This window comes from Podarcis vaucheri (assembly GCF_965113315.1).
Source record: "Podarcis vaucheri genome assembly, chromosome: 10".
NCBI classification, from domain to species: Eukaryota; Metazoa; Chordata; class Lepidosauria; order Squamata; family Lacertidae; genus Podarcis; species Podarcis vaucheri.
Genome location: NC_138748.1, coordinates 57,357,992 through 57,381,295, shown reverse-complemented (window position 1 = coordinate 57,381,295; position 23,304 = coordinate 57,357,992). Strand labels below are relative to the sequence as shown.

The window sequence follows — 23,304 nt, the reverse complement described above, 5'->3', positions numbered from 1 at the left end:
ATGTTCCAAGTTGTTGCTTGTGGAACATTGCAGTCCTAAAATGATTGTATGTATGCACAAAACAAAGATTTGTTTCCAATATCAGCAGAACAGCAAACGACTGGAAAGTTTAGAAGATCAGACAGAGAGCAACAAAGAGGCAAACAGACCAGAACAGCAACAGAGATGTACACAGAATTTGAAACAAAGGCCAAGGCTATGTGCATGCCGTCCTTCCACCCATCTTTGTTTCATTGCAAGGGCGGGGCTTATTTTAGATCACAATCCTCAATCCACTTACACTGGACTAGCAAAACAAGCTTCAGTTCAGTCAATGCAATTACTCTAGAAATACCCTTGGGTAGGTGGGTCAAGGATTGTACCTGCAGTAACAGGGTAAAGTTTCAAACAGCCTTCAAACAGATTGACAAATCTGTCAATCCTGAAGTGATTTTAATGGAAGCATATTCCATTGAGTTCAATGGACCCTACTTCCAAGTAGCATTGTAGCCAGAATCCCACTAAATAGAGGTTTGAGAATCATTAAGATTTTGACATTTTTACACACAGGGCCATCCTCCAGCTCTTGACTGACAATTTGCCTTTGCTAGAGTGAAACCATAGCTATCTGCTTTCAGTCACATTTTAATTTTGTGAAAACTAGCTGGTAAGAGGTTTGGCCTGGCTAGAAGGACAAAGGTGAAGAGTTGGGAAGAGCATAAAAGTTGGGAATGAAGAAAGGGAGGAACAGAGTTAAAAAGAAAGTGCACCACTGAGGATAAAAGGGAAACTGGAATATTCCAAGGCATGTGAACAGGAGGCATGCCATTTGCATGGAGCCTGTTGGAGTTAAAATGGAGATTCTCCAAAATGGGAGGATACCTATTTGCCTGGCCTTTTGCTCAGGCTCAAAGGAGAAAATTCCCTCCCCCCCCCCCACTCATCTGAAGATAGGCCTAGGGAAAGGCCCTAAACAGTATGCTTGTCTCACAGTTCTTACTGCTTTTGACTTCAGAATATTATAAGAAGCCATTTTTTAAAAATCTAAAAAAATCTCCATGCAATGTCCCCAGACTCTTAATAGGATAGTGTGTGTCTCCTGCTCCAGAGAGTAGGACTTGAACCAATGGATTCAAGTTACAAGAAAGGAAATTCCGCCTACACATCAGGAAGAACTTTCTGACAGTAAGAGCTGTTTGACAGTGGAATAGAGTCCATCAGGAGGTTGTGGACTCTCCTTCACTGGAGGTTTTTAGGCAGAATTTGGATGGGCATCTGTCATGGATGCTTTAGTTGAGATTCCTGCATGGCAGGGTGTTGGACTAGACCCTCAGGGTCCTTTCCAACTCTACGGTTCTATGATTCTATGAAATACTTCACTGAAACAACACTTTGTATCCCCTTCCGTCATTCCTTTCAGTACACACAGGCACACTCATACATGCAAACACTTTCATAGTAAATATGAACAAAGGTTTGAGATTAGGACCCAAATGCTCAAAGCCTCAGTCTCCTGATGTGCTTGTAAGTATTATATATATGAAATACCCTTTGAAACTCCTTGTTAGGACATAGACACACAGACAAACATTGCTAGCCATGCATAGATGAAAGAACTCTCAGTTGCTTTTCAGGGAATATATGGTAATTGCACCCATACCTTGTTTATTGTTAATTTTAATTATTTTAAAATGTTTTTAATTGTTTGTAACTGTTTTTTATAGATAATGTTAATATTTCTTGTATACATTCGAGAGGTTTTATGACAATAAACAGTATATAATTTTTGTAAAATAAATAAAAAATATGCCTATGTGAATATAGGGACACAAAATCCTTAAAATATCTACACAGCTTTATGTGTACCTATTATATGCAAACAAAGAGCAAGGGCACTTGTTTTGCCCATACATCCCAGAAATCCTTTAAGACTGGCATCTATGGAAAACGAGGGTTCAGTCAGCCTATATATATATATGAAGGATGATAACCGGGCTAAGGTTTATTAAAGACTAGAGATATCTATTGGCTGGACTTTTTATTGAATTTCAGGGGGAGGTGCATATTCTGTTAGTATTCTGAAGACCATCTGTCTTTTCCTGTTACACTAGTCATACAAGTAAAGAGCACACATCAAATTATTCTTCTACTTGTTTTCTTTTTTTAAAAGAGTAATGAAATCCTTCTGCCATACAAGGAGGGATACTGATTAAGTTACATTATGGGCTAAAAGAAACAAGTACCATCATGTATGTATCAATATAGACAGGAAGTTGTTTTCAACCCCTGTGACCAAGTCCCTTTTTGAAGTACATATTTCAAGTCTCATTTTTCACTTTTTATAACATTGTCTCAGCAGTTGCATTCAAAAGAACAAAGGTTCATATTATTAAAGCTTCCAAATGGAAATGTACAGGACTAAGTATTTGACTGCTGCACTGTTTACCCACATGAGATCAGCTTCTCAAAAATGATTGAAAAAGAGTAAAGATTCTCCTGTTCTATGGAAAATGGGAGACCAAAGTGGAGCAAGTTAAGGTCATGCTGTATCCATAGTTAACACCAATAATTCTTAGTTATATATGTTTATCTCCATAGGTTTTGGAAACATATTTGTTACATTTATGAAGATTGGGAATTATTACTATTAATAGGCAGAGGTTTCACAGTGGGAATCTGGTCATTTACAGTGGAATTTTGAAAAGCTTACACCTGGTGTAGAAGCATAGAGGAGGAGGGTAAAAACTGCAGAGAAGCATCCTCATGACTCATACATAGATAGTTTTAGGGATGGTCTCAACTATGAATACATAGACTTGCATATGCCTCTCATTAAAAAAAGAGAGGGTATTTGTGCATGAGGGGTAGGCTGGTGAATATATGTTTGTTTTTTTACATAAGGCCAGACTTCCTTCCAGATGTGATCAGATGCAGGATAGTAAAATGAAACCAGCAAACCAAGGGCTAAATGTCAAGGAACGTTTGGGCATGTAGTTGTACAACATACAAGAACATTGAGGTATGTAGTTATACAATTCTTGCTAATGCTGAGGAGATGTAACAGTGTGATCTTGTATACGCTTACTTAGAAGGAACTCCCAGTGGGTTCAGTGGGACGCCCAAATAAGGGTGCATAGGATCAGACTGAAAATTTTGTATGCAAACCCCTGAAAAAAATAAAAAATGAGGCAGGCTTGAAAGCAAGCCGATTTAAAAACGAATTTGGTAGCAAATATGCCATGGCTTTTAATGCAAAAAATAAAAATACAAGATTGTTAAACTGAGATGTCTGATGTGTCCAGTTATTAGACATGTATCACTAAAGTTCTGAGAGGTGCAATTAAGATGGCACACCCTCTAGTGAGTGCTACGGTTTACTCAGAGAACTACACCTTGAAAAATAGTACATCATAACCTAGTGTTGAAATAATCGTGACACTGCAGTGATTTCAGTGGAAGTTTGTGGTTATGGGGACAGTGTTATGTTAAGGTAGCCTTAGGAGTGGTCCCATGTGTTCACACCTTGGCACTGCCAAGCACAATCACAGAAACATGCTAGTAAACATGCACATAGCATGCATACCCATGCATTTCCATCTCTTAAGCAAGCAGAGATACATGCCAAGATATTTAGGCACTTGGGTGTATGCATCCACACACAAGCTCAATGATCCTTTTAAGGCTTGTGCACACATTATCTACCCAGGGTAGATGCCACCTGTCCCATGTAGCCTGTATTTCCCCTGATGGATCCACACTTACCTCTAGTGAATTAGCTCTAGGCACTGCTTAGAGCTAGCCTGCTGCTACCTAGAGGTAAACAAAACAGTTACCCTCTTGGTACAGCAACCAAGGGGTAAAAGTTAATGTGTGCACAAGCCCTAAGAGATACACCTGCACTTAGATATATAAAAAAGTGTGTGATTGGGTAAATGGATTCAAACCCTAAAACATCCTGAAAAGCACAATGGATAAAATGTGCTTAAAGTCATTCACGCACAAACACACAAACCACCACCAATCAGTAATACAAAAATTGACTCACTACAAACACACACAGTAAATTCAACTCTAAACCTATGCAACTATGATAAAAAAATGCATTTCCAAAAAAGCTCATAAATCTCAGTAGTTGATATTATCTGGTACAGTTTTATGCTGTGGCCAGAAAACCTTCTGTGCTTAAAGAGGAACACAAATTTCCACCGCACCCCCCAGTAACTAACAACTTTCTATTTTCACCCAAAAAACCCTATGTGGTAGGATTTCTTGTCAGTCTTCCAGATAATTTTGTAATGTTCATTTCTTTTAGTAGTTCATATTTGTTTAATTTGTGTCACACCCATATTTCAAGGAATACATGGAGTTCCTAGACAATCTATCATCCAGATTCTGGCCAGACATTGCTTAGCTTCATAGCCCAGCACCTTTGCATTGTTTTCTGCACCTGCTGCTATGGACTACTATTTTTTTGTTTTCCTTCTTTTGCAGTCTCATCCATATTTCATTTTGGATAATATTCTTCCTACTCAGTTGTTCCATAGCAAATTGCCATCAACAGAGGATTTTCCTTGTCAGCACCTTGTAATCTTCAAATTGTGCTTCCTGACTTTCAGTCTCTTAGAGGACTGCAGTTGTCCTGATATTTCCCAAATTCTGACTTTGTGCTTCAGGAGCTGAAAGCTGTAGTTATTGAAGAATGATCTCCATTCTTGACTGATGTTCTTTTAGTACTGCATCAAATACTGATCAGACAAACAACTTTCAATCGGCATTGGAACTTGACTGGAGAAAGGAGTCAGAACCATGAAACAGGTTACATTCCTTATTTTGCTTTGTCTTCACACTTAGTTTTATATCCAGTGAATTCTATATAGTTCCCTACAGAGATTGCATAAGTCAGGATTGTTGCGGCTATATCTCCATGCATGAAATAATTAACACACTACTGAATTTGAGATGAGAGAAATATTTTTTCATGAGGATTTGGAGCTAAATTCTCCCCTTTCCTAGATTCTTTCCAATCAGTATTGCTTTTTGTTCCCAGGCTTCAGAATGGATGACTTCTCTTGCTCAGAAGTATTGGACGCTTCCACACAAAAACCTGCCATGTAGAACCATCCATTATATCCTTCATGGCTCTCCTATGCTATATGTTTTTAGTTAAAAAAATAAATCCAGCTTATACCATACAGATAAGTGCTCTTTCTCTCTCTGTCACACAACACACATGCGCGTGCGCACACATACACACACAAGCTAACGTAATATATTTGTGTTTTGTTTATCGCCTTGTATTGCTTTGGTGACCAAATGCTTCCTAGGCAGATTAGATCAGCATGGCAAAGTCCCAGCTGGACTTCACAGAATGTTCCTGTTTAATGCATCCATCACCTTTTATGACAAAGTAACTCATGCCAAAAAAGATTCACCTTCAATAGAGAACAAATCTCAGCATTACGATTTGTTCTTAGTGTAGCAGCCACTGCTTGTCTACAGCAAACTCATTTTTCCAAGTGTTTTGGATCTGGATTCTACCATATGATGCCTGGTTTTGAAGTCATTTTAAAATCTACCATCACATAGAGCTTGTGGGAAGTTTTATTCCTCTTCTCTCCCTGCCATGCTTCCAGATCAGTTGATGTAAAATGAGACAGCATACAGGCACACAAGGCAGATTTTGTCAGGCTCACAAACAGTGAGCAAAGCAATGAAGCTCCCATGGTAGGGAGGGTGAAGTGGAGGTGCAACTGATCCACAAACCATTTTGTGCTGCCTGGGAAGAGGAAAATATTTCAGTTTGAGCTGCAATGATTAATGCCTGCCTGCTGGGGGTGGGGGTGGAGGTTGCAGGATTTCATACCAAATGTCGCAAGCAGCAAGGGTATTTTAAAGGAATAAATTGATGTACGGTACCATTCATTCTCTTAATTAACAGAATTGTGTGCAAGAGGATTTCAGACAATTCAAAACAAACTCCATCCTTAACTGATTTTCAATTATCAGTGCATCAGATATTGTGCAAAAAAAATTTTTAAAAGGAAAGAAAAATCAAAACCAATTAATTTCTTAATAACAAATGTTAGGAATTAATAGCAAAGATTAAAAAGAGAAGAGTCAAACATGCCAGGTAATAAAAAGACATGTGCAGAATTTTGAAGGGACTATATAGTAGGAGGGTAATCTTTAGAGGGGATTCAGAGAACCACCAATGCCACCTTTAAATTTTTGGGAGAATCTCTGCAGAGGACAGCTCTAGGCAGTTCTTCAACTATATATAAATAACTGCTGAACTTAAAGTTTTACTGAGATCGATCCTATTTAATCGCATTATTTCAATACTCAGTATCAGCCAATTAATATTGAGAACAGAATTAACCATAACCTGAAAGTCCTGTTTTCCTGATAAACAACAGAGCTGACCAATGGAAAGTGGAAGATGTGGTTGATGAATCTTACTTATCTGATCTCAATTCCTGATCAGAATTTGATCTGGAATTGAGATCAGCTTAATGAAAATTACCAAAAATGTCTTCCATTCCCTGAATATCAACTCCACAATTTACTGGGAAAGTAGTATAGTTGTGAGATATGCCCTAAAGAAATCTATCTAACATAGTTACCTGCATATAATGTATGCAATCACACCCACTTATGATGTGTCACCACATAGAATCCTTCAGCATCTTTGGTAAAGATCTCCAAGACCACAGGTCAAACCAGTGGTTTACATCATCCCTCTTATTGGTGCACTAATGCTCCCTTGGATGTGATAGGGAGAAAAGCCCCATGGATCCCTAAAAAATACTTAGCTTGAAGCAAACTAACCATGCCAACCAGCGGCTTATGGATGCATGCATTCCTCCAGTCTAGCATGGATGATCGTGTGTGGCCTAGGTTCTAGAAGTGAGATTTTTAAAACTCATGCTACACATACACCAATTCAGAGGGCTATTTATCAGCAAAATCCTTATTCCATAAGATTATTGCCTTTAATGGACTGGGATTTTCTCTCTATCCAATGTTATTTACTTAAATGCCCAGTACAAATTCTTCTCCAAATACCAGATATTTACTTTGTGTGTGTGCGTGTATGTGTGTGTGTGTGTGTGTGTGTGTATATATATATATATGCAGGTTTTGGTGTCTTCGGGTGTCTTCCCGTGTAAGAGTCGGGGTGTCTGTGCGACGTTTCGACGAGGTCTCACTCGTCATCTTCAGGCTGGTGCTTTCGGCTTCTTGTTACTGGAACAGAGCAGAATCTGGTGTTTGAGTTCCTATAAATACTGTTGAGGGGTGTGGTGTATAGCCTCCAACGTTCTGGGCAGAGAGGAAGTTCCTAGATTAGTGTGCCTTTTCTTCTTTTGTTCCTTAATTACTTGAGGGATATACACGAAGCCAAGCCAGAGCACAACTAAATGCAGCACAGCCATCTTCTCAGAAAAACTCTTCACAAGCTCAAGAGGTCAAGACACAAAAGCTTTAGCAACTAATCTACACTTAATGACCCACCCAGTGGTATTCAGAATATCACTCATGAAATCACTCAAGATATCCCTCAAGTAATTAAGGAACAAAAGAAGAAAAGGCACACTAATCTAGGAACTTCCTCTCTGCCCAGAACGTTGGAGGCTATACACCACACCCCTCAACAGTATTTATAGGAACTCAAACACCAGATTCTGCTCTGTTCCAGTAACAAGAAGCCGAAAGCACCAGCCTGAAGATGACGAGTGAGACCTCGTCGAAACGTCGCACAGACACCCCGACTCTTACACGGGAAGACACCCGAAGACACCAAAACCTGCATATATATATATATATATATATATATATATATATATATATATATGCTTTCGTAGATTTTCACGGGTACAGGAATGCAGGTTTTGGTGTCTTCGGGTGTCTTCCCGTGTAAGAGTCGGGGTGTCTGGGCGACGTTTCGACGAGGTCTCACTCGTCATCTTCAGGCTGGAGCTTTCGGCTTCTTGTTACTGGAACAGAGCAGAATCTGGTGTTTGAGTTCCTATAAATACTGTTGAGGGGTGTGGTGTATAGCCTCCAACGTTCTGGGCAGAGAGGAAGTTCCTAGATTAGTGTGCCTTTTCTTCTTTTGTTCCTTAATTACTTGAGGGATATCTTGAGTGATTTCATGAGTGATATTCTGAATACCACTGGGTATTGACGACACCTTTGTAATTTGGCCACACGGGAAAGAAAAACTAGATAGCTTCCTCACACATCTCAACAGCCTACACCCCAAAATACAATTCACTATGGAAATAGAAGACAACAACCAACTCCCCTTTCTTGACGTCCTAATCTACAAAAAACCTGATGGCTCCCTAGGACACACTATCTACCGGAAAAAAACACACACCAACCGCTACTTACATGCACAATCACACCACCACCCTGCACAAATAAACTCCGTAGCCAAGACTCTCATCTCCAGAACCAAACGCCTGGCTGACAAAGACCACTTGACAACTGAGTTACAGAATCTCTCAAATGTGTTAATCGCCAATGGATACCAGAAAAACAAGGTTACGAAGCTAATCCAAAAAGAAACACCCCCCAAAAACCAAGACACAGAAGAAAACAATGGCATGGCCCTCCTTCCTTATATCAAGGGCACTACAGACAAAATTAGCAAAATCCTCCATAAACACAATATCAAAACAGCCTTCTGCACCAACCAAAAAATAGCCAATATCCTCAGAAACCCAAAAGACAAAATCCAGCTCGAAAACCAAGGGGTCTATGAAATACCCTGCAAAGTCTGCCCAGCCACGTACATTGGACAAACAAACAGACGAATAAATGCACGTATCGCAGAACACAAGAATGCCGTCAAAAAAGAAGAAAAAACTTCCTCTCTTTTCCAACACATGAAAGAAACAGGACACGAAATTAATTTTGCAGATTCCAAATTGCTCTTTAACATGGAACATCACCACAAGAGAATAATCATGGAAGCCATCGAGATAGAGAAACACCCTCACAACATGAACAAGCGTGACGACACGTCCCGCCTGCCTGACATCTGGAAATTAGCCCTCCCCACAAAAACCGACACCAGAACCAGAGGCACACAGAACGCCGTCACCAATCAACCACACCAGACCCAAACCCAGACCCTCTCCACAGACATATTACAGACTCCATCCAGTAGCCAAACTATAGTGGCACCTCCTGATGCTGCACCCCCCTGCAATCCCTACACAGATCTGGCTGGCACAAGGCACAAAATTACAGCTCGCCCCTATACACGAAGCCAAGCCAGAGCACAACTAAATGCAGCACAGCCATCTTCTCAGAAAAACTCTTCACAAGCTCAAGAGGTCAAGACACGAAAGCTTTACCACTAATCTACACTTAATGACCCACCCAGTGGTATTCAGAATATCACTCATGAAATCACTCAAGATATCCCTCAAGTAATTAAGGAACAAAAGAAGAAAAGGCACACTAATCTAGGAACTTCCTCTCTGCCCAGAACGTTGGAGGCTATACACCACACCCCTCAACAGTATTTATAGGAACTCAAACACCAGATTCTGCTCTGTTCCAGTAACAAGAAGCCGAAAGCTCCAGCCTGAAGATGACGAGTGAGACCTCGTCGAAACGTCGCCCAGACACCCCGACTCTTACACGGGAAGACACCCGAAGACACCAAAACCTGCATATATATATATATATATATAAAATATTCAGAAGACTGGGTTTCAAATCTATGATTTCTCTAATGAGATTTTTTCCTTTTTAAAAACCATGAACTTAACTTCAGTCTTTTGTATTTATTTCTGAAAGCAATACCAATTCATGATGGCAGGTTTTGAAATGCCAAAATTAATCAAACCTATTGGATATAATGGTTTTTATGCAATGTTCCTCTCTACACTACCCTGGCAGCTTTTCCACAAATAATAGGGAGATAAAACTGCATCAGTTAACATGATACACAGGATTTGATCCAGGCTAAATTAGTCACATTTAGTCAATTTGAAATCAGTGAGATGAATTGGTAACAATAACATGTCAAGCCTCATTGATTTCAGTCAGACTAAAGCATCACTAAATTACTCTGGATCCAACCCACCAAATATATCAGAGAATGTGAGCAGACTTGTAAGAATTTGTGGTTTTTGAATAAAAAGTTGGGAATATAAAGGCCTAGCAGAAAACAGATGACATTTGGCTCCCATTATTCCACCTCGAAAGAGTTGCCCTGTAGATCTCTGTGAAGTGGCAAGTATCCCAGTGCCATGGAAAGTTTAACTCAACTTTGACAAATCAGGAGTCCTAAACTTGGACTACTTCTCCAACTTCCTAGGACACAAACCTGCTCTTTGTGCATTTACTTCACATAGCTCTCATCGGTTTTCCTACTATACAGTTTTTATTCATGCCAGGCTGGTTATGGGGGAAAGAAAATGATGCAACAGTCAGAAAGTCCTCAAAGTTGTTCCAAATTTAAAGAAACAAGCAAAAACAAAATATCCAGAACAACAGAGCAAAAGCAATCCTTAAAAAAAAAACTTCAAATAAAAAGGGAGGGGAAAAGAAGGGAGAGAATAAAAGAAGAAGAGATTAAAAAAACTGGAAGAGACAAATGAATGTTAAGAGCAGGCACATTCATGGACAGATGCCAGCTACTTACGTTCACCTCGGTGATTGCTATATCAACAATGCTACCCACAACAATCAAGGCGTCAAATGTATTCCATGCATCACAGAAATAGTGCTGCATGTGGCAGAGAAGCCGAGGAAAAAGAGAAAGAAACAAAGAGAAGAGAAAGGGAGAGAGAGATATATAAAAATAAACAAACAAAATAAATAAACAAAGCATGAAAGAGGGAGAGAAGAGAAAAAAATAAGAAAAGAAAGAGGTTACGTGGGCATATTAAAGAGTCTCTTACCACTCTACAGTATTGGCTGCTCATACCTCTGTAACATGATGGAGGGTATCAACAAAAGCCTGGTTAGTTAGAACGTTTCACTCAAACATGTCTGAATTTTTTTGGAGGGAAAAAAAGCACACGTACCCCAAGCTTTGTGTGCTTTCACCGGTCACAGCTGTGACAAGTGAAAAAGAAGGAGGTATGCAACCTCCCTCCTTTTTTTCCCCCTGGGAGAAGGACGACGGCAAGTTCAATAAAAGCATGACTAGAGGGAAGAAAACATAAACCAGAAATAATAAAAAAGAAGGAAACAGGAGGAGGAAGTAGAGGAGGATTTGGTGGCATCCTAGGGAGGGTAGAGTAATACTCACATTAGTTTCACTGAGAATGACGTCTATTATGCTGCCAATTACGATGAGGAAGTCAAAAACATTCCAAGGATCACTAAAGTAACCCTACATAAGGAAGGGGCAGGCAGGATGGGGATTAAAAAGGAATGTTAGACAGACAAAAAAACAGTTCAAAAATCGGCATTAGAATTACTGCCCTGGTGTCCTCAAGTGGTTATAGAAGAGTAGCTAGAGAATAAGTTTTCTTATACAACCACACATGTTGGCATTACTCAAATAAGCAATCCCATTGAAATCAAAGGTATTGAGTGTTTATGTAAGGACTACCTGCATGTGTGTTTGTTGTAGGATGAATAATTCTTGGGTTCTGAATTGCATGAAGTAGCCCTTCCCTCTAGTTCTGCTGCATCTTCCCTTGTTCTGCCATTTCCCCCCTTCAGACTTCATTATGAATTCATTTTGTACACACAGCCAACAGGTCTGTACAGTATTTAAAGTTTCAGTGGAACATGGTAGAACTAAGACAAGAGCAGATGTAGCTTAGCAACATGAAAAGAGAGACATGCCTTGGTTCTTTTTAAATCAGGTGCTGCATTCTGGTGAGACTAAGGTTTATCTACATTTAGACACTATAGTGTGGGACCTGCTTACTCTCTGAAGAGATGCCACCTGGATGAAGTTTGAATGGGAAGGAACTACATGTGATACCTTCATACACATATTCTTGTACACTTATTGCACTATGGGGGAAATGGCTCCCACATAGTAGCTAACATACAAGAAAACTTTTTAGTGAAACATTTCTAATTTTGACCCTTCCTTATTCTGTGCCCTCCACTGACTTTCACTGTCATGAAATAGGGCAGCATTCATAGCAGACACATATGCTCCCACAGCTATATGTATATAGCTCTAAAATAATCCATTCAGCATGTAGAACCTGAGTGGTAGTATTCCTTATTTTAAGATTAGGAGCTTAGCAATGGAGGCCAAGGTTAGTTAACAGCTGATAAGCATCAGGATCACATTAGGGTAAAAGAGAATACATAAGACAGATATGGTTGACACAAATCATCCATCTCCTAGAGATAGAGCAGGCTGGACTGGATAAAGAGCCAAGGTAATTATGCAAAAATAGCATAATTGCCAACTGCTGATAGGCCTTCAAAAGCCCTATCCAGCTCTTGTTTCTCCCCCGAACAGCTATCATCATTCAACCAAATACGTTACATAATGAATGTGTATTTTAACCTATCTATTACTCTACTGAGTGATCCTCATTCTTCTTGTGGCAATTTATAAATAAGTTGGTTAAAGCCGCGTTGTAAATTTAAGATTGTGTCCCTTCTGTGTCCTGAGAGTTGGTTTGCCTCCTTTCAAAAAAAATCAAAAACATGGTAATAGATTGCAAATTATTTCCCAAGACTTTTGCAGGGCATGCAAAAATCCTTTCCTCACTTATCTGTTCCACAATGATATTTAGACTTTTTTATAGTCTTAATAAATCTAACCTCTGGTTGTTTATATCTGTTTGTGCTAATCTGGCTTCCATGTTTCTCCAGCTGTGGGGTGTTTTCAAAGAGATTGAACCTAAGTGGCATAGTGGTTACTATTCTTAGCACTGGGAAGATCAGGTCATGAGTAAAATGTGAAGCTGAGTTCCCAGGAAACTTAAAAGAAAGGAGGGGAAAGGGTTGAGGAATAGCAATAGATTCTACCACTGGCAATAACCAGACCAGGTTTGGGAATCTTAAGAGAAAAGTGGATAAGACCCATATCTGGGCCAAACAATGACCAAGGATCCCCTTCTGTAGTGCACTCCAGCTACAGATCTTGAGACTGAAAATCTTTCTGTCTAATTTATATGTCAAAATATTGGGATGTGCTGGTTGGGTGTCTTGTGGCGGGGGGAAAGGAAGAGGATGTGGAGTTAGAACAACATAAATACATTTTTGAAGTACACAAGGGAAATTCCATGCACACTATGGAACACAGGCTTATTTGACAACTGGATGCTTAAAACATGGAGGGGGGACTTTCCACGTTATCCCATTAGCAGAGAGCCTAGTACATTTAGAAAGGAAGAAAGAGTACAGGAAGTCAAAACTGGGTGATATCAGTCAATACCGGCCCCACAAGATTCACAGTGAAACATTAAAATGAGTGTTATGGTGGTCTCCAGCGTTTCTAGGAACCAAATGGACCTGGAATAAATCTGTAATTAAAGATTGACACCACAGAGAAGGAGGAAAATAGTAGATTAAAATGAAAAGGCACAAGTAGTTTGAGTAATAACATGGTCATACCTTGGATGCATACATAGGTTAGTAAAAATATGTTCACGATGACCTCTGAACTGACAAGAACTTGAAATTTCAATAGAGCAAGCTAGAAACAAGTCAACTCATTCATAGGACCTTTCTGTTTTGACTAAGCAGACACACATGTCTGTATTCATTTTCAGTCTTTCTGGGATCTATCAAATGTATTTAAGGGCCAAATAAGGCACCTTATTCTTAAATGGGTGATTAAAAAAAAACCAAATAGCTGGGATTTGGGGAGAGCCAGATCAGGTCCATGGGTGGGAATTAAGCCTTTGCCCCAGCCACTGTCCCAATCAGCCATCCTCCACTGATTATCTCTCCACACCTGCTATTCACAGTTGCAGGAAAGTTGCTATTGGCATCAAATAAATAAATAGGAGATTTTATCCCACTATGAAGTATAGGCATGGAGAGGGTCTGAGGATAAGGGCTGCTGTGGGGTAAAGGGTTAAAAACTGTTTCCCACCCCACTATGGTCCAGATATGGCTTGGCGCTCCCAGACGTTCCTGCTTTTGTTTTGTTTTGAAAAAATAGCCTAATAAGAGCAAAACACATGGCAAATGCCACCTCAAATTTGGTCCTCAGGCTGTGTACAAACTTAATTTTTTCATGACCTCAGAAATGATACTGTAGAGTGGCCATAGCTAATAGCTTATACATTCATCTTTTGTATCCCATCATAGACTCTTGTAGAACCAGTTTTGTAGCACAAAGCTCTACCCTGGAAACCCAAAGCAAGCCAGAATGAGTCAAAAGCACTGGCGACATGCTATGCCGCGCACAAAAGCTCAGAATTTGTTAAACCATTCAAAATGTATATGAAAGAGAAGGATCATTGCCACGTGTACTAAAAGCAGTAATAATAATGTTTATCAATTTCAACAGTCCACAGATTTGTAAGGAATCAGAAGAAGCATTTGCTTATAAGGAAAAGAAGGGAATGGGATTCATTCTGCTGCACAGAGAGCAAGACTCTTCCCCCTTCTTTATTATATGTGTACATTTATCAAGCTATTGAAACTGCTTAGATGTTTTATTACAATCAAATGGTATATTTTTTTTGTTAAATAAAAATAAAATACTGATGCCTGATGAGAGCTACAACACTGTGATGGTAAAGTTGCTTCTGTTGCTCCATAGAAATAATTTTACTTAGATAAATGAAGTGCAAAAAGATCAGAAAGTAGGGTTTTAAAAACTAGTTTTGGTATTGTACTTGAAGGTGGAAAGTCCATGTATATTGCTTGCTTCAAGAATCTGTGTGCAACCATGCCATAACAGTTTATCCTTCCAAATCCTTAATAACGGGCAGGGAGATATGCCTTCAACCAAGTTGCACTAACTTTAGAAAAGAACAAATTTCGTAATTCAAAGTCTTTCCATCACATATTCTTCTCATTGCCAACTAGGATTACCAACAAAGCTAGCAACAGCTAGCAATAAGCAGGGTTAGCACCAGAGCCGAATGTTGCCCTCTAGTGCACAATGAAGTCAAAGCACCAAATTCTAGCTTAAGTGAAAGCAATGAACTCACTAGGACTGAAGTTCTATTCTATTGAAATTAATGGGAATTTTGCCATCAGTTGCTACTGGAGTAGGATTGCATCCTAGGAAGATGAGAATTGTACTACTGGGAATGTAGATGCTCACTTGAGTGTCTTTGAAACAGAGGGCAGAATATGGTGCACAGAGTAGGAAAATGCATTTTTTCACATACTAGTAACTAGACTGTCTTAGGCATAATTTTTACCCACAGATGGTGCAGAATTGCTTCCTGAACTTTCAACAAGCAACTCTGCTTTCACTGCAGTTACCTAATGGTCCTGAGCTTGTTGAGTTTCAAATCTTTCAACTTTGTGCCTTTGACATCAGTGGTTCACTACCATCGTGAAGCCTATCTTTGGTACATATCACTAGCCAGGAACAGAATGGAAGAATTTCCTCATTTATCTCATTTTATTATAGATGGGATTATGTAACTTTTTTGCAATTCTCTCCAGTTCTCCAGCTTACTATAAACTCATTAAAAAAACCACATATCCTATATAAGATAAAAGAGGGGCTTAAAATAATATTATTGATTATTGTACATGCCAAATAAATGAGGTCCTATAATTTCAGACACACCCTACAAATTTACCTCACCTGTACAGATATCCTTCCTCAAAAAACCAACCTTTTTTTCTTTCTTTTGGCTTGTGGAGAGCAAATTGCTGTCAATAGTCACCATTACATATTGAAAAAGAATTATTCCAATGTCTAGAAATTGTTTGGTATGCCCCCACAGACTTTAAAGCCATATTTATTGTTGTATGAACAGAAAACCTAATCAAGGGGTATTTCAATCTCAGTTTTTAATCTAAGAAGGAGGATGCATTTTCCTACCAGAAAGTTTCTTGTGGGATGTTTTTCTCCCAGGAGAGTGAGTTAGGATCTAACCAAGAGTAAACTGATGGCACTGTTTATTTTTTAGAGTGAAAAGTTTAGTGTGTGACAGCAAATCTCTTGCCCAGTGGAAGTCTTTTTGCTTTCATGTCAGAGATATGGTCATGCTATCATTATACTGAAGCTTCCCAGAGTTTATTCATGACTTTCTGGTGGCAATTTCTTTCAGGAACACAATACCCTGAAGGTTTTTAAGGGAGGAGGACAGGAGATTGAACTGTTTTCTCGTGAAATATAGCTTTGTCCCACCATTACAGTTTAGTACTTGCTTTTTCCCAATCAAAAGAAAATTAATCACCCCATGATCAGTTAGTTAATGAAAGCATTGATATAAATATGCAGTAGTTGGCTGGTGCGGAATCTCATTTGTGCAAGGAAAGCAGGCTACTCTTAACTGTTCTAAGTGTACCTGCCAATCAGCTTTTGGTTTCCTTGCGTGCTAAGTTCAAGCTAGCAAGAAAGCCATGGTTTGCTTCTGCAGTAATGGAACCATTGTGTTCTCTAGAGATCACTGCTTTTACATCCCATGAAACAGCTCAAAATGTGATGTCAGGCAAGCCTTGTTGACAACAGGGGAAATTACCCACTGGAGCCTATATCAAGTTCTAAGAAGAGAGCCCCTTTGGAAAAGTACTAAAGTTCTGTAAGAAAAAGCAATTTTATAACACCAGTATTAACACAAGTGTACTGGCTGCATATATGTTTCCAATCCCAATTCAAGGTGCTGATTTTCATCTATAGAAGCTTATAAAGCTCAGAACCACAATGCCCAACTGACCACCTCTCCTGCCAAGAATATATCCAAACCTTAGACATGTAATCTGAGGTGTCCCTCTGTGTGCCTCCTCCAAGAAAGGCTTAGACGTGGCAAAAAGGGAGAGGGCCTTTTTTGGTTGTGGCCCCCCATTATGCAATTCCTTTCTTCATGAGTCCTCCTGGCACCTGAACTGATATTTTTTGGCACCAGGTTAAAGGTTTCCATGTCACCTGGCATTTAATGGAATTTGAAAAGGTTTAAAACTTGATTGTAAGCCTGGATACTACCCTGTATTAGACTGCTAAACAATTCAGTTAGTAACTATCATCATCATCATCATCATCATCATCATCATCATCATCATCATCATCACCACTAACTATTGTGGCCTCTGCACAGAGACCCAGTAGAACCTTACCTACAAAGGTGTTCCTTGATTCAAACTAGACGATGCTCAAACCTCAATAGAAATAATTTATTAGCCACAACAATTCATCTAGCTGGGGCTGAAGGGAATTGGAATCTAACAACATTTGGAGGGCCAAAAGTTCCTCATTCCTGGGCTAAATAGTTCAGTGATCTGACTCAGTATAAAGCAGCTTCATACGTTCATGCATATTCAAGAAAGAAGACTGTGTCCAGTCAGAGTACCCAAAGCAGGTAAACTCATCTCTGTGGGGGGCAGGGAGGCCGTGTATAACTGGATGTAACCAGACAAGAAATTTATATCACAAGACTAATTCAGATCTGCGTTTTCTGTGTATGCATTAGGCAAGTTAGCTTCCACACATTCCCAATTTTTCAGTCATGTATATTTATTGCTATTCTGCTGCTTGCTGTTCACACCAGTGGGTATAGTTTCATGTAATAGAGGATTTTTCTGTCCCTCCTCTTAAGGATACCACAGTCATTTTCCATTCTGGGTATGCATAAAGGTATTTCAGTATTTGTGCACTTTCAATTCCTATGATGCATACAAGAGTGCAGCAACAAGCATTACCAGCTTTGGTTAATGTTTCATAATGGGAAAAATGGAAGCTTGTGCTTTTTGAGAGGGACAATACTCAGTTCCATTTCTTTTGTTTTTTAATTTTTAATAATGAAGTATTGTACAAGAGTGATTGAGCTCGTACAAGAGTAATAAAAATGTATTATGAAAAACCATTGTATTTTTATTACTATTTTTAAGAAGCCTAATTTATTAGGCTACATCCTCTGAAGTAAACTCACACATGTACTGTGGGGAGATCTTCAGAAAATAGCTGCACCTAACCAGTTTTTTAAATTAAAATAATAGTAATAAAAAAGCAAAACAATAATTGAATACAACAAAATGGTGCATAATACATGCCATTTACATATTCAAAACATCAATGGGAGATATACTTTTGATATCTAAATACAGACAAGTGACTAAAATAGCAATGAGAATTGAAATGCTATGGTATTGAATCTTCCCAGAAATACACCTGAGATTCTGGAGGTATTTAATTGCTACCTTGTCTAATAATATTATAAAAGGTCCCCCACATTGCTGTAAAATTATCACATCTCACAACTTCTGTACACACTCTCCTTTGCTGCATATGCTTTTCAGCTACTGCAATTACCCACACTTTTGCCCACCAGTCTTGCATTGTAGTGACATTCAATCACATACCAGCAAATCCAGGTTCCACAATTAGAGCTCCAAATCAGCTCTAATTGTACAACCTGAATTTGCTGGTCTGTGATTGAATGCCACCTAAAAATAGTGACAGTCTGGAGATGCTCAGTGTAACTTTACATGACCTTGAATGGGAGGGGAAAATTTAAAAATAGCCACCTGCAAATTAACCACTCCACCCACATCACCATTACAAAGCATAAGATATCATGTGGTATAAATCAGCACCCAATCACAGCAAATCGCAACTCAGATGTAAACCCCACACATGGAGACCATAAGACAGATACTCAGATGTATGGCATGGTGCTAAATCTCTCTGGCACCAGGTCATGCATACCTAGAGCTCACAAGAGTGAACTCTGGTGATGGGAAACTATATGAAATTGAACACTTTGCACAAAACAGCCTGACTTCCTACAAAGAGGGGAACATGAGTGTATTTCTAACACTTCCTCTGCCTAGAACCCTAACAGATACCTTGCCCTGGGGCTCTAGATTAGATGGTATTCTCATTCGTGTGCCCATTCATATTTTCTCACAGAGTCCTTGTGTAAACTTCGCTCATTTTCATCTACAGCTCATGAAACACATCACAGTTGAGCCCACTCTTGCATTTTGCAAAAATGGCATAACTGACTTTAACTCTCCAGGCTGTGTTGTGAGAACTTATTGTGCAATGGACTATGTGCAGTTCTGCTACTGTTAATCATTGCCCACTATCACCCAGAATCCATTTGTGTGCCCCCAGGGGTATTGTAATTTGTTTTTCTAGTGGTGTCTTTGTTCTCATCTTCGTGCAATACCAACAACAACAGTTTTGTCTCTTTTACATCACACCTGTAAATGGTTTTCTTTCTTTCATAATTTGGTTGCTATGTAAACAATATAATGGTGAAGAGGATTGGGGTACAGAGTTGGCTACATTTTTCTGTGATATTTACTTAGTGATAGTTTTTTTAAAAAAAAAGTGTGGTAAGGGTGGGATCCTAATTTAACTTACTTAAGAGTAAGCACTATTTATTTAAATGGGACTTAGTGTTGAATAGAGATGGTTAGAAATAGATTTCTGCTTAATCTGGCAATGTACATAATTTGTATTATTTTTAATTATCGCCAACCTAGCAGTTCGAAAGCACGTCAAAGTGCAAGTAGATAAATAGGTACCGCTCCAGCGGGAAGGTAAACGGCGTTTCCGTGCGCTGCTCTGGTTCGCCAGAAGCAGCTTAGTCATGCTGGCCACATGACCCGAAAGCTGTCTGCGGACAAACGCCGGCTCCCTCGGCCAATAAAGCGAGATGAGTGCCGCAACCCCAGAGTCGGTCACGACTGACCTAATGGTCAGGGGTCCCTTTACCTTTATTAGCAAGAGCAATGACACTGCCATGGCAATAGCATCTTGTACTGTACAGCAAAGTGTGTGCCTGTGTGTATGGTTGTTAACAACAAAATCAAAAGAGCTGCCCAGAAAGTACCATTAAGCATTACTACCTCCCACAACTTCACATACAATGATGGTAGGATAAAGGATTAGAAACATAACAATGAATGTTAATGGCTACTGTCATCTTCTCAATTAAGCGGTTCTAGGGAATATACCTTTTTGCAGCACAACAGATCTGATATCGAAATGAGTTGCAGTTATAATGGCCTGGTTCGGTAAGTTGCCAGGAAGTTCATTTTTTCATGACGGAAGAAATTTGGTCTGCTAAATATTGCTAACACTCACATGAAACCTGATCAGCTGGCAAGCAAGCAAATGGGCCTCAGCTAGAGTGCAAGCTTGATTATTGCAAAAAAATATTGCTAACACTCACATGAAACCTGATCAGCTGGCAAGCAAGCAAATGGGCCTCAGCTAGAGTGCAAGCTTGATTATTGCAAAAATCATCACAATTCCTACTTCAGACACAAATACTCCATTCCAAATTCCACTCCAGCTGGGGTTACTAAGACAGTATGGCCCACAGAGGTAAGTAAGGGGAGGGGGAGCCTGTACTGTAATGACTAACTACTGCAACTGTCTCCCATGTGCGTTTACACTTTTTGTAATTGGTTGTATACTGCTCAGAAGCTACTTCGGCAATTAGGTGGAATATAAATTAATGAACAATAATGAACAGCAGCAGTTGTGAAGAATGATGAATAATACTGAGCTATTTGTAATTGGGCTGCTGTTAGCAAGAATATAATTATTTTCTATGGAGCCCACACATGGCTTCCATATACACTGGAAAAGGGGCCAGTGTTGGATCCATTGCCACCAATTGTTCTACTATGGCTGATACTTTGTGACATATCCTTTGCCAAACAGGTTCTACTTAGCTAATTGCAGCTTCTGGAAGCTCATTATCTTTGCTTGGTGTCCATTGCTGTTGATGCCCAGTAACATTCCACAGGATTTGTCTATTTGGGTCTGGCAGGCACATTTTTCAGGATGTGTTGATAGCATATGATTCCATACAATTCTCTTTGGTGGAAATGAAGAGGTTCTATTTGTTTTGCCATTCTACCATGAGTTTGTCTTTGATAAAAGCTCAGAGACCAGCCCACACTTTAAATAATCCAAGGGGGAAGGGCAGTTATAGAGAGCATGATCATGGTGAGAATTTGTATGCATTACAGAAAGAGCAAGCAGCTCAGATACTGCAGGTTATCAACAAGATTTGATTGGACACTTTTGCTTACCCATGTGGAACTTTTTGCTTATCTAATTACTCTTCAAAATATTGATGTAAGCTTGTGTGTTACACAAAATTCTTATTCACACACTCAGATAAAAATTAAAATAGATATTCCAGTATAATACTGATGGTTAGCAGTTTTTGAAAACTATAAGGAGTTATCAGCTGTTTATCTTCTACCTTAGAAATCTTGCCTAAGAGTCAAATAGCAGGTCAATCTTTTTGAGGTGTTGCAGATGCACTGCTCTGTTCAACATCTGCATATGCTGTAAAATGTAATTTAAGTAGTGTGTACTTGACTCTCTTGTAGAAAGATCTGTGGAAGTGCTGGGGTTTTAAGATTGAGATAAGTACTTAGTATTTGTTATTCATGAAGATCAGAGAGGGAGATACTTACACTGAAAAGGATCATGTTATTGGGTCCCTGCCAGACAAGGGGCAAATATCTCATTGTATGTTGGAGACATATATGTTAGAGATCTTATGGCAGGAAATGGAAAAGGGATAATAGAATCAGGGTGTCATCTCTTTTTCTTGTAACTCAACAGCTTTAGTAAAATGACATTGTCTTGTATAGTGGCTTAAGTGTGTAGTTGCTTTAGAGATTTTGAAGAGAAGCAGAGGTTGGGGTTTTGCTTTGTTACAGTGTGACAGCCTATCTCGAGCAGTGAGGATTCTGTTCATAAAATCATAGAATTGTAGAGTTGGAAGGGACCCTGAGGGTCATCTAGTCCAACACCCTGCCATGCAGGAATCTCAACTAAAGCATCCATGACAGATGGCCATTCAACCTCTGCTTAAAAACCTCCAAGGAAGTAAAGTCCACCACCTTCTGGGGGAGTTTGTTCCACTATTGAACAGCTCTTACCATCAGAAAGTTCTTCCTGATGTTTAGTTGTTAGTTGTTAGCTTATTCATCCCATGTCCAGAACAGAAATCAATCCAGCTAATACAGTCAGTATTTGCTGTTGTTTTCAGTCCACAAAAGGTACATAGTTGACAATATTTTTTCCATTTCTATTGTGTTTCCTTTGCATTTAAAGGAATGCCCTTTGTGCTGAAATAAATGATATGGAATAACATAATAATGTATGTATGTAGGATTGTATGTATGTATGTATGTATGTATGTATTTATGTAAGATTCTGCCACAGTAGATAGTGAGACAGATAACGCTGTGTCTGTCAGAAGCTGACTGTAGTGAAAAAGAAAAACAGTGCTGCATGCAACAAACATGGGCTGGAATGGAGGCACCTTACAAATCATGAAACAATAAACACTGAAACATCAGAATAAACTAAAACTAAAACCCTAAACAGAAGCTGCTAAAATGCTAAAAGCAGCTGCTGATAAAACAAGAAGCTGAGTTAAAACACCTAGACAAACATAAGTTATTACCGGCACTATTTAGGCAAACAGAACACATTTGAAAGCTGAAACAACTGAAAACTCCACATCTCCAGTAACCAACCACATGGCTCCAGCTAATGTAAGTATCCATAGAAGAAACTCCCCAAACTAGGCTGGTTCATATAGAAACTTGCAATCAATCCTTGAGATATTCTTGTTCCAAGGCTTATAGGTTAGAATCAGTTAACCTCAACTGAAACATATTCAACTGTTTCTCACTGTTTGAGTGCATTTTCATACTGTGGGGATGAGGGTTTTCCTTTGATGAATGTAATACCTTTCCTCTAGGATTATTCATTTTTTGTGCAGCTGCTGTTCCTGCAGGTACAGTTGTGCAGGCACCATCCCACTGGGCTTTTTAAACACTGTGTGAATAATTTTCTATATTAAATAAATAATTAAGCATAATAGCTAATCTGGTGCTTCCCACACCACCACATTGTGCTAAGTCATATCATTTTTTTTTAAAAAAAAATCATAATGACATTGTTAAAATTTCAAGTTCTAGTCTTGAAATAAATCTGTCACAATGTTGCAGTAACATGCAAACTCCCTGGATACATTTGCTGAGAAAGTAATGGTCCCTGTTCCATGAAGCTCCTGCCCGTTTCTTTGCACCAGATTTTCCCTGCCAGATTAATTATCTATCTGCTGTGGAATTGGTTAGCCATGTTGCACAATTTCTTTTCAATAAGGTCAAAAAGTAAAGAAGGGGATGGCACATCTCCCAGAACTAACCCAAGAAAGGTAGCACCATGTGACACATTAAAGCTCATTGATGATA

General features: G+C 39.2%; 1 protein-coding gene and 1 long non-coding RNA gene across 45 annotated transcripts in view; one reads left to right on the top strand and one right to left on the bottom strand.

Annotated features, from left to right (window-relative positions):
• CACNA1C (calcium voltage-gated channel subunit alpha1 C) overlaps nt 1–23,304 on the bottom strand; it is a gene marked incomplete at its 5' end in the record, with an annotated part of 519,781 nt that overhangs the window by 53,191 nt on the left and 443,286 nt on the right. For 17 of the 36 annotated variants that reach the window (XM_082240319.1, XM_082240340.1, XM_082240308.1 and 14 more), the window contains 2 exons: nt 10,643–10,726; nt 11,255–11,338. The exons of 1 other annotated variant lie outside the window; for it this stretch is intronic. In XM_082240319.1, coding sequence (XP_082096445.1) covers nt 10,643–10,726; nt 11,255–11,338 — 168 coding nt within the window. The remainder of the gene's footprint in view (nt 1–10,642; nt 10,727–11,254; nt 11,339–23,304) is intronic. 18 more of the 36 variants (XM_082240342.1, XM_082240311.1, XM_082240318.1 and 15 more) reach the window with 3 other exon arrangements.
• Nucleotides 1–23,304, top strand: part of LOC309542102 — a 100,241-nt gene that overhangs the window by 69,624 nt on the left and 7,313 nt on the right. For 2 of the 9 annotated variants that reach the window (XR_014224055.1, XR_014224056.1), the window contains exon 4: nt 4,471–4,794. The exons of 4 other annotated variants lie outside the window; for them this stretch is intronic. This is a non-coding gene — a long non-coding RNA (uncharacterized lncRNA). Of the gene's footprint in view, nt 1–4,470; nt 5,179–23,304 lie in introns of those variants that run through there. 3 more of the 9 variants (XR_014224059.1, XR_014224061.1, XR_014224060.1) reach the window with 2 other exon arrangements.